The 12,207-nt window shown below is 39.5% G+C and overlaps 1 protein-coding gene across 1 annotated transcript in view; it reads right to left on the bottom strand.

Moving 5' to 3' along the window:
• Acbd6 (acyl-CoA binding domain containing 6) overlaps positions 1-12,207 on the bottom strand; it is a 138,882-nt gene that overhangs the window by 73,618 nt on the left and 53,057 nt on the right. The window contains exon 5 of the mRNA XM_021197893.2: positions 5,765-5,870. Coding sequence (XP_021053552.1) covers positions 5,765-5,870 — 106 coding nt within the window. The remainder of the gene's footprint in view (positions 1-5,764; positions 5,871-12,207) is intronic.

Raw genomic sequence — 12,207 nt, 5'->3', positions numbered from 1 at the left:
ATCCACCTGCCTCTGCCTCCCGAGTGCTGGGATTAAAGGCGTGCACCACCATGCCTGGCTAATTTTTTCTTAAAAAATAAAACCGACAGGACTGAGCTGTACAGAGTGCAGCTGAGGAGGATGGGTTCTGTGTGGGAGGTGGTGACGGCTGCATGGACTTAATCACAGAAACCTGACAGCAATGGCATGTGTCCCTTACAATCTACAAAATAAGGTGTCAAAGTTCTTCAAATGCAAGCTACTTTGCTATCATCTGATTCAGCATTAAGCGTGAGTTTCTGATGTGATGTATGACTGCGACAGTTGTGCTAGTGAAAATTATAGCCACTGATTTTTAAATGTCATTGTCTGTATCAATGAAAATATGCATAATTAGAGAGTCAGTAATGCATTTCTCAGTCAGCGTGGAAAACAAAAGTTCTTTCAAATTAGTACCTTACGTGGGTTTTTTTCTTCTTCTTCTTTTCCTTTCCAAATCTTAAATAAAAGCATGCACTTAGCTTCAGTATGAAGGCTACTTAAATCTTTACCTTCCTACTGGGTTAACACTGTCAGTTTTATCATAGTTTTCAAGCCATTTCTTGAGCCAAACATTTACATTATGCTATGTGACACAGATTTAAAATAAGGCAAGGAGAAGTGTGTGTGTGTGGGGGTAACAGAAAGGTGACCTTCAAAATATTCAAAAGAACCAAGATCTACAGAAAGTAGCTAATGATATCAACTGTGGCTTTGGAGGTCAGAGGGAAAGAACCACGCTACATCAGCAGCTTGGGTAAGTACAGAAAACCAAGACTTGTGTGTGAGCTGGGGGCTCATGGTAGACCTGCACTGAGAACACGCCCTCTGTGCTGGTTTGAATATGCTTGGCCTAGGGAGTGGCATTATTTGGAGGTATGGCCTTTTTGGAGGAAGTGCGTCACTGTGTGCGTGGGCTCTGAGATCTTCCTCCTAAGCACATGGGAGCCAGTCTTCTCCTAGCAGCCTTGAGATGCAGGTACAGAACTCTAGCTCCTCCTGCACTGTGTCTGTCTGGATGCTGCCATGCTCCCACCTTGATGTTAACAGACTAAACCTCTGAACCTGTAAGCCAGTCCCAATTAAATGTTGTCTTTTACAAGACTTGCCTTGGTCATGGTGTCTGTTCACAGCAGTAAAACCCTAAGACATCCTCTAACTTTGTTAGCACACTACTACTATGTTCAAAACTAAACTCAAAATACTGTAAAGATTTAAAATATCAAATGTCATTGGTATATATTAAGTGTTTATTTATGGAACTTATTGAGAAGTAATAAGCAAGATAAGGATTATATTATTTATGCCCATTTTCATAATAATCTGCTTATGCCATAAATATACTTTACAAATTATTTACACCTTCTTTCTCCCTTAAAGGACACTTTCTTGGATGCTGGAGGGGTGGTGCAGAGGTTGGAAGCACTTGGCTGCTCTTCCAGAGGACCCGAGTTTGGTTCCTAATCCACACACTCATCGGGAGTCCATAGGTGCTCTTAACTCCAGCTCCAGGGGATCTGATGGTTTTACCTGTCCTTCAAAGACATCACTACACATGCGTGAGCACTTAACACAGACAGCCACACACACACACACACACACACACACACACACACAAATAAAAAAAGTAATAAATCTTTTGGGAAAACAAGACTTCCTTGGAATAACTGTGAATGTTTGGTATGTGTGACAAGCTGCAGCAATACATCTCACACATAGTCTGAGCTGGTATATGAAATGAAGTCAACCCTTCAGGCTTTCTCATATTCTCAAGCTCCAAACATTTATAGATATTAAAATTATAGTAAAAGTTGTAATTTAAATGCAAAATCCAGTATATATAACACCACGGACATATAAACTTGGGCTTTGAAACACCAGACAGAAAATCTTCCTGAATAGAAGGAATAACTACAAGACCTTTTCTCTCATGTAAAATACTATCTCCTAATTATGTCAACTAAAAAGACCATGCTACTTTCTCAAATGAAAATACAAGTCTTGGGTGATAAATATGATCATATTCTATTAAACACATATGTAAAATTCTCAAAGAATAAAAAAACTTGTTTGAAAAAAAAAAATGCCCTGGGATGAAGCTGTATCCCAATGCCCAAGGCCCTCGATTCAGCCACACAGCAAAATAAAAAAATTAAAAATTAAAAATAAGGAAACAAAGAAAACATAGCTCTGGCTTTACTATGTTATTAGCAATTACATAGTAATGTGGATGAATATGGACCTGTATATACTCAGGTAGCTTCACTGTACAAGACAAACATAGCTTATTTGAAAGGCATTTCATATACATTTTTTCCTATGTTATAATAGTCAGGTCTAAACATCTGCATTTTAGGTAAAATGATTAATTACATTTATAATTATTTAACAATTTATTGTGTCATTTTTAAAAAAGATTTATTTATTTATTATATGTAAGTACACTGTAGCTGTCTTCAGACACTCCAGAAGAAGAGGGAGCAGATCTTGTTACAGATGGTTATGAGCCACCATGTGGTTGCTGGGATTTGAACTCCGGACCTTTGGAAGAGCAGTCGGGTGCTCTTACCCACTGAGCCATCTCACCAGCCCTTATTGTGTCATTTTAAATGCATAATAGTTCATATTATGTATTCTTTTCACTTTATGACTATAATGAAGTTTACATAGTTCATAGCAAATTTTACATGTAATAAATGTAATTTTTAGTCACATAAAGGCAAGACTAAAATTGTTTGAACTTGTTAGGCAAGTATTTTCAATAAAAATAATAAAGATAATGCTATCTCCAGAAATCCTACACAATTTGTACAGAAATGCCTTAAATTCAAACATCAGAAACACGAACAAACCTCCCTTTCTGCACTGAGCTTTCCTGCATCCGAGAGGCACAAGTTTGAGGTATATACTTTATATACTTTAGTATCATCAACACTAACCAAATGGTCTCCTTGTCAGAGCTTTAGAGGCCATGAAGCACTACAATTTATTTCACTTAGGATATCAAATTTGATTCTGATTTTAAGCTCCAAGTCCCCATGTTCTTAAATTAATTCATAGAAATCCCTGATTGATAATAAAGGGCTTGCCATAAGTATTCAAAGCTCAGCCTGCGTTGTCATGGTTGAAAAGGCAGAAATCTGCTTGGAGCAATGAGAGAACCCAACTGAATTCTTGGTGTCTCAGTCTATGAATGTGTAAGCACTTCATCTGTTCATGGGAACACAATGTTCTGGCAGGCTGGGGTCACGGCTGCTGCATGGGTAAGAAGCGGGAAGGCTGAGGAGCAGCGCTGCTCAAACACCGAATGGTCAAGAACAGCATCCCAAGTGCAGCCAGGTCCATCAACAGAAATGGACTGTATACGCTGTTTCTGTTCCAGGCACTTACTCTGACTACCCAATCTTTGCAGGGAGCACATGTGGAAATGACCTTTACAACTATTTAGGATGAAAGGAAGGGAGGGAGGGAGAGAGGGGAGCGAGAAGGTGGGGCTGTTGCTGCAAACCCTCCATGAGCTGGGCACCTACACAGCTTCTCCTGCTTTCCGCTCCTTTCTAGGCCCAGAGGTGAGAGCGCTCTGCTGGACCTCACTCATCAGTTCATTAAACAGTCAGGGAATATGCTGAGAATGCTGAGAGAACTTCAGTGAGCTCTCAAGCCATTTATACTTTTTTTAAAAAAGGAAGCTACTAGAAGAAGTGACCCACAAAAATGGGAATGAATAATAAAGGAAAATGTATGAAGGAAATCAAGGAAGTAAACAATAGAAGGGTCACAGGACCCAGAAAACATGAAGCCAGGCAAAGAGAGAGGAGAAATTTCCAAACAGTAAAAAGGAAAAGGCCCAGGATGATATCCAGGCAACAGGTCAAGACCAGCTTGCAGGGACTAGCGATGAGGCAGGAAGGGGCGCCCTAGAAGGTGTGGCTCTAAGACAAATGGGTCTGAGTGCACTGTCAACTTTCTTTTGAGCAACAGGAGGAAAGAACTCATGATAGGAACAGAGAAAACGAAGGCAGTCGAAAAACAAATTCAGAAGTAATCCTGACTTTAGAAACAAAATGCTGTTCCATGGTAAGCGGGTATTACTATGCAGTTATATAGTCAATCATTCTTTTTTGTCTTGCTTGTTTGTAATCAGAATGAACATCCCACTAAAAGGAGCCTTGGTCTTGTGACTTGGCCAAAGGAAGGTAGGTAGATGTGCTATATAGAACTTCTAACAAAACACTTACGGACTTGGGGTGTGTGGAGCGGGGTGCCTGACTGGACCTATCTTTAGTTTCTACACCACAGTATCTAATTCATTGATCTTTTACCTTTGAGAGAAAAGCCACATGAAATCAAGAGAAACTGGGCCCAAACAAAGCCAGGAGAACCTAGCAAGAAGCCTCAACTAATCCCAAGCCCTTCTGAAATATCAGAAAGACTACTACCAAACGGGAAACTAAGTAAAAGAATATCAGCATATGTGAAATGTTATTATCCATGACAAGGAGGTAATATAAGCAAGAGATTATAAGCTACTGAACTTTGGGAGTTGTTTATTACTACAGCAAAAGTTGATTAATATACGTAGTACAGTCACACAACCGCAAGCAGTATTTACTAAGTATAGTATCATAAACACCAATTTAATATTCAACCAGAAAGCTGAAATTTAAGAGGGCAGAGAAAGACAGACAGCAAGATGATTAAAACAGGCAAGTGCAAATATAAAACAGAAGGAATTTAATAATGGAAAAGACAAAAGTATATCATTTAGCATTATATGTGTAAATTACAAAAGAAGCAATTAAAAGAATTCAAAGTTTTGGCCTCAGGTGAGCTAGAATCAAATGTATTCTAGTATTTGTAGAATAGTAATTTATACTTTCAATTCCAGAAGTCATTGACAACAGAGTACAGGGAGGATGTTTCCTAAAGGTGACGTGTTATCAAAGACTGCCCTGTATACAGAGCTCTTAACCATATACGGTTATTATCTGTACCTGCAGCAGATGGCTGTGAACACTGTGTGTCTTTTTCCTAAGAGCCATATTTTAGCCATTTCATATTAGCCTCTCCCTTCTCTGTTGTTTTGTTGGTGGCAAGGGTGGGATCTGGGGGCTTGCACATGCTGTATGAGCACTACAGGGCTATGCATGTCACACCTCCAAGGCCCTACCACCCTTTCTATTTTCTTGTACAGAGTCACAAAATAACAAGAAATCATTAAAAGTTAACTAGCAAATTTTACTCCTTTGTTAACTAATTCAACTGTTAAATATGTAGCGACTTTATATACAAAATAAGCTGCATAGTATGTTCTACAAAATCATTTAGTATAGTGGGCCAGTGTTTAAACTACTGGATTTATCACAATTCTGCGAGATTTCCAGAAATATATTTCTGTACAAAACTCAGCACATGAATGCCCCTACCTATTTGCAGCATAACAGAAGACTACGTACAGGTGAAACCTGCTGTTACCTACGGATATCACTTACCATGCTCACGGCTCCTTTATTACAGACAAATGGAAGCCACTTGGCTGTGGCAAGTTTCAGCTCCTAACTTAATTTACAAGGTGGACGATGCTCTCTGAGATGCCCTTGGCCACGCTCCACTTAAGAGTCGTACATAGCTGAGAGGCACAGCAGTGAGAAAGTGGCATTGCAGCGGAGCACCAAATGCATAAGAAATGACCAGCCACCCACAGCACCCAGGCACGACACCGGCACAGCAGACTTGCTTTCCATACCTCTTCATCGGTCATATTCACATCCACAGTTTTCGATTTGATGGCTTTGGCTATATGGTCAATGTTGTTTTCCCTGCAGTAATCAAATATGTTTTTGTCTTCTTCCCTAATTAGAGTAAAAAAAAAAAAAAAAAAAGTCGTTGTTTGTCCTACTGGATAAAACACAAAGGTTACATGTTCTTAACATAAGTTGTCCTCTGAGGACATAGACATTAATGGGTTTAAAGTGACAGGCAGAGCATTAGATTCCCAGTTAACATAATGGATCCTAAAACGACTACAGTAACCATGGTCCTTGTAGGAAAGACTTCACCTGCTCTAAAGTTGCCTCATGGTGGGTTTTCTGCACCCTGTCCTGCCCTAGTCACTTTCAAACACTGACAGTACACTCCTGTGACTTGGGCATTTCATTTAGTGCAGCACTGTGTTAACATGGCAATTTGGAGGGAAATGCTATTCTAAATATATCACATGAGGAAACTCATTTAATCTTTTTTTTTTTTTTTTTGCCTGTGTATGTGTATCATGCGTTCATTCATACATGTGTGTTCCCAGTGTGAGGGCATGCCTGTGTGCGTGCATGTGTGGATGTCCTTCTTGATCGTTCTTTCATTTACATGAGGCAGGGTCACTTGCTGGTCGCAGAGTTTACCAATTCCATATGTCTAGTTGGCCAGCTTGCCCAGAGACCTCCTGTCTCTGCCTCTTGAGTTCTGGGATTATTCCACATCTACCCTAGGCCTGGAAGCTGATATCAGTCTCACACTTGTGAGGCAAGCCCTTTTCCACTCCCCTCTCCCCAGTCTTTATTCCTTACAATAATCTCACTTAACAGGCAAAGAGAGGTTAAGTAACTTTGCAAATGATACCACATTTATCAAACATCAAAACAAACAAAGCTGTAGGGCTAGAGAGACAGCTCAGCAGCTAAGAGTGCACGCTGCTTGCTCTTGAAGAAGATCTAAGTTCAGTTGTTGGCAGCTTACAACCACCTGTAACTCCAGTCCCAGGGGTATCTGACACATCTCGGTGACATCTGTATACAAGTGCATATACCAAATACAACCCATGCACATAAATTTTTCAAAAAATTTAAAGATAGAATTCACTCAGAGCAGCTGATTTTTAAATATAATATATTTTCTATTGTATCATTTGCTTCCACTAGTTGACCGCAGTCCATTCCAGAATTTATAGCAGACTCTGGTTAGTATGAGGTCTATAAGCTCTCTAAAATATTAACTAAAGCTGGAGCTGGAGAGATGCTTCAACAGCTAAGAGCTGTTCTTCCAGCAGACCTGGGTTCAATTCCCAGCACCCACACAGCTTACAACTGTCTCTGACTCCAGGCCCAGTGGATCCAATGCCCTCTTCTGGCTGACATGGATATTACATGCATATAGTGCACAGGCAAATTCAGGCACTTATGTACACATAAAATAAAAATAAATAAAACCTCAAAAACATTACATAAAATTATTCCTGTAGTTAGCGACTCATAAAATGGCATAAGTAATTTAAAATATAAAAATGACATCTCTAACATGTGGACTGAACCCTATGGACAGATATAAAAGAATGTTTAAATTAAATTATTTAAAATTAAATTAAATTATTATTATTTTTTGAGACAAGGTTTCTCTGTAGCTCTGCCTGAAACTCACTCCATGGATCAGACTGGCCTCGAACTCAGATCCTCATGCCTTTGCCTCTTATGTGCTGGGATTAAAGTTGTATACCACTACCAACTGGCTATTAATGTGTTTTAATGTTTCTTAGATGTATTACCTATAACAATTATTTGGTTTGGTATGGGAATTTCTAAAGAGCAGCAGATGTTTTAAAATCTAATCTAATAAGCAGTTTTTACTACTAAATAGGTAAGGCAGAGGCATCTAAAATAACACTACATGGTAAAGTATTCAATTTAAATAGTAAAACTTTAATAAAACCACTGCCAATGTGCTACAAAGCCAAGTAAATTAATATTAAAAAAAAACTAAAGATACTCTTGGTCTTATTTGTTAAATATATACATATATTGATACTCAGATCAAAATACTATTTTATTTATGAGTGAATAAATCAAACCATTCCCATACCCCATCCCTAACCACTTTGATTCCTGCAAACAGGATCTCACTATGTAGCTCAGGCTGGCTTCAAATCTGCAATTCTCCTGCCTCAGCCTTGCACTCTCCTGTGCCATCCTCTGAAACAATCACCCTCTTACATCATATCTTAAATGAGACAGCAAGACCATATTTAAAAAGACACAAACAAATGCTGCTAATGACTCAAAGCAGGGGCCCAGGAGGAGACCTCTCAGGGGATGCATACCAGGCCCATCCTCAGCTTCTCCTAAGCAAACCCCTCCCACTGTGCTCTTCTGCCCACAGGGCTTCCACCCTGGGTTTCCTTCACTCAAACACGCTCTACTTGGTTTGTAAAAGGCCTCTGCCTCTGGCCTTATGTCACATCTAAGAAATAGCCAAAGACTTGAGTAGCTGTAGCAAATGACTGTTAGTTCAACTAATCCGTTCACTCTTTCGTTAAGAGAAATGCATCTGACACACTAAGGAAGTTTGAAATAAAAAACTGCATTAGTTGCTGTGCTCCAAGAAACAAAACCCTTGCTACCAAGAACAGAGTTTGGTGAAACCTGGTATCAGGACCTACTACTCATGGCTGATGGCAGAGAATGAAAGAGAGGAAACTGACAACAGGCTGCCTGCTGAGTGCTCTTCCTTCTCATTCAGCCAGGATGTGGGCCTGAGGTGCAGTTCAGTGGTGAGCACCTGCCATGTCCCTATAGGCCCTGGGTAATTCCTAGCACAGGAGAAATGTAAACTATTCCGCAAAGCTCATCCATCATATTCAGAGATGTTTCCATTGATATTTTAAACCACACGTATAGTTAATTATTTAACAAAATGTATAATATGAGTTATTTTGATCAAATATACAGATATAATAATTGAAAAGATAGCTCAAATAGAAAAAAATACTTAAAACACTGATGTTACAGAAAACACAATTTTAAAAACTTCAACTTTTTTTCTATTTGTTGTAGAGAACTATGATATGTTGACTACATAGAAACACATTAGTTCTAAATGAAGATGGAAGTGAAAAATAAAATGTATATAAATTTTCTTTATAGAGAGTTCACTCACATATTTTTTAATCAAGATCAGGATACTACTTAAACTTTTTGAGATAACTGAAGATTTTCATGCATCTGGAGAATGTAATCCTAGGCACCCCTTTTCCAATTCTTTTCAATGATAACATTCATGTATTTTTGCACAAAAAGAATTATTATTACCTTACTTAATAGCCACATTTTTGAATTGAAGTTTATTTTTTAAATTGTATCATTTATAGAAAGTAAAATCATATATTTTCTAATTATTAAACAATGGAAATGCTCCCTGGACTCCTTAGGCACTATAAAAGGATGCCTGGGTACAACTGCTCTGATACACTGTTCTGACCCAGTTCTACACAGGAGTGGTGAGAAGCCAGGAGGCAGCTACCCAAATAAAGAAGATCCAAAATGTATGGAGAACTCAAACAACTCAATGGCAAGAAGACAAATAAATGCCTAGATTTTAAAATGGAAAAGATCTGAACAGACATTTTTTAGGGAGGTGGTTAAGGAGGGAAAAGGGAGGGGAGAGGGAGAGGGGGAGGGGAAGGAGAGGGGGAAAGAGAGGGGGAGGAGGGGGGAGAGGGAGAGGGGGAGAGAGAAGGGAAGTAATATGGATGGCCCATGGCTACATGAAAATTTAAATTCTAATCAGAAAGGAATTGTACATTATAGCCACGAGGAGACCCCGTCTCTTGCCACTAGACCAGTTATTACCAAGAATGTGTCTGCTGACAAGTGCTGGTGAGCACGGAGGAAAAGGAACCGCTGTACACTGGTAATAATAAAGCATTTTGCAAAAATGAGAATTATCTCGAAAACCAAATATGGAGTTTCCATGTTTCCAGCAAGTGTACTTCTGGGTACAGCTAAAGGAGCTGAAATAAGCACTCCGAGGAGATATCTGCACTGCATGTTTGTATCTGCATTATTTCAGTAGTCTAGACATGGAGGCAGCCTGTGCCTATCCGTGAATGGCTGGGCGAAGGAGATGTGACATATATGCTTAAAGTAGCGTACGAAGAAGATTCTACTATCTGCAGCAACACAGGCGGGACCACAGAAAACTATGTGTGCTGGTTTGAATGACAATGGCTCAATAGTCTAATATACTTGTATGTTTGGTTCCCAAGCATGAGCTAGGGAGGATTGGGAGGCGTGACCTTGTTAAAGAAGGTGTGTCACTGGGAGTGGACTTTGAGGTTTCAAAAGCCCACGTCATCCAGCGCTCATGCTCGCTCTGTCTCTGTCTCTGTCTCTGTCTCTGTCTCTGTCTCTCTCTCTCTCTCACACACACACACACACACACACCCTCCCTCCCTCGTAGCTCTCAGCTCCTACACCAGAGTCATTCTTGCCTGCCAGCTGCCATGTTCCCCACCATGACTGTAAGAGTAGACTCAACATCTGAAACTGTAAACCTCATTTAAATGTTTTCTTTTAGAAGTTTCCTTGGTCATGGTGTCTCTTCACAGCAATAGAGACATATTTAAGACACTATGACTAGGGAAAGAAGTCTAACACAGAAGGATACTGTATGACCTCACTTTTTGGTGGATTCTTAAAGGTACATTTCACATGAATTTAGCAATAAGAGTGGTTACCTCAGACCAGAAGAGGGAGGGCGGGTCGGAAATGAAGATGTTGGTTAAAGCAACAAAGTCTGGTCACACTGGAGGGTCATACTCTAGAGAGCTACTGCACGGCAGGGTGCTCAGCCACATAAGCTCTTGTGTATTATAAATCACTAGAATTTTTAGTCTACACCTCAGACGGTGACATATCAGTGAGGTGACAGAGACATTAACTTGCTTGACTCCTTCTATAATGCATATATAAATCAAGATAACACAATGTACCCCATAAACATACATACATGATCATTTGTGGATTTAAAATAAAATTAGATATAAATAACAAAAAGGATCGTCAAAGAAAGCATTAGAAGGTGAGTTTGCAAATGAGACTTTATAAATAAAATAAAAGTAAAATAAAAAAAGACTCGATGAATAAAGGAAGAAGCCACAGTCCGTGGCAGGGTGTTGGGATACCAGAAACATTAGAGTAGGAAGCAGGACAATCATCATAAAGGGCCCTGCAAGTGTATGCAGTAACAGGTTAGTTGGGGAAGAACAGAATTGGGTAAGTTCCCCACCATCTGGATCAGGGGGAAGAGGAACCCAGGCTGTAAGCTGTCCTTCTACACTACTGAGGTGAGCTCTCACAGAGGGAGAGCGCTCACTTGCTCAGATGCACACTGCTGCTACAGGCGCCTTCCTTCCCCTGCTCTGTTAAAGCTACCCGGAGCCAAAAGACAACAGGAAATATTTACAAACAAACGGAAAATATTTACAAGCACATTTAACTCCCAGATGTCTCTCTGAAAGGAGAATCTGTTCATGGTTTAGTAAAGCTGATCAGGTAAAGCCAACTCGTAGCAAGGGTTAATTTAGTGTATTAAAAATTCTTGCTTCTATTTAGTATGTAATTAAAATCTTAGATGTTAATTTTGCCCAACAGAACACTGGTTTTGAGTCTTAATTTTATCAAAAACCATCACTGAGTGTTTGTACTGTGAGCCTCAGGAAAATCCTGCAAGTCATAGCTCCCTCCTGAAATACTCTGTTGCAAGACCAAGAGGAGACCCAGTGGAGGAAAACAGTGTTTCAACAGGAACCACATTTAAGGCATGCTGCCCTAAGATTAAGCCCTTACACACTGTCTGGCTTGTTGTAGTGTTAGTCTTAAAATAATTCTTGAAACCCTACATGTCAAATAGATATTTGGAAGTTGCCTACTGGGTAAAGATAATTAGTTATATTGAAAAAGTGATTTATCTACGATTTTATAAAGGTACTGACTACTGGAAGTTCATTCTACCTTTTAAAATCTGCCTCTTAACAAAGTTGAAGGAAAATTGTGGTACTTTAAATGTGTCCAAGAAAATAAAAATTCTGATCCATCCCTGGAAAATCATTGTTCACACCAGAAAAATTCACACACCTGCTTTGTTAAGACTTATCTAAGGACAGTTAACATTCCCAACCATTAAACTGAGTTTAAAATCAATAAAACAATACAAAGGAAGCATCACCAGTTTAGTAATAAATGAGAGACTAGCGTCATTTGTTTTTCAGGGAAGTATATTCTTAAGAATCCTGAAAAAGGGGCTGGTGAGATGGCTCAGTGGGTAAGAGCACCCAACTGCTCTTCCAAAGGTCCAGAGTTCAAATCCCAGCAACCACATGGTGGCTCATAACCATTCGTAACAAGATCTGACGCCCTCTTCTGG

Source organism: Mus pahari, chromosome 5 (genome assembly GCF_900095145.1).
Source record: "Mus pahari chromosome 5, PAHARI_EIJ_v1.1, whole genome shotgun sequence".
NCBI classification, from domain to species: domain Eukaryota; kingdom Metazoa; phylum Chordata; class Mammalia; order Rodentia; family Muridae; genus Mus; species Mus pahari.
The sequence above is the reverse complement of the archived record's forward strand: the minus strand, read 5'-3'. Positions and strand labels throughout refer to the sequence as shown.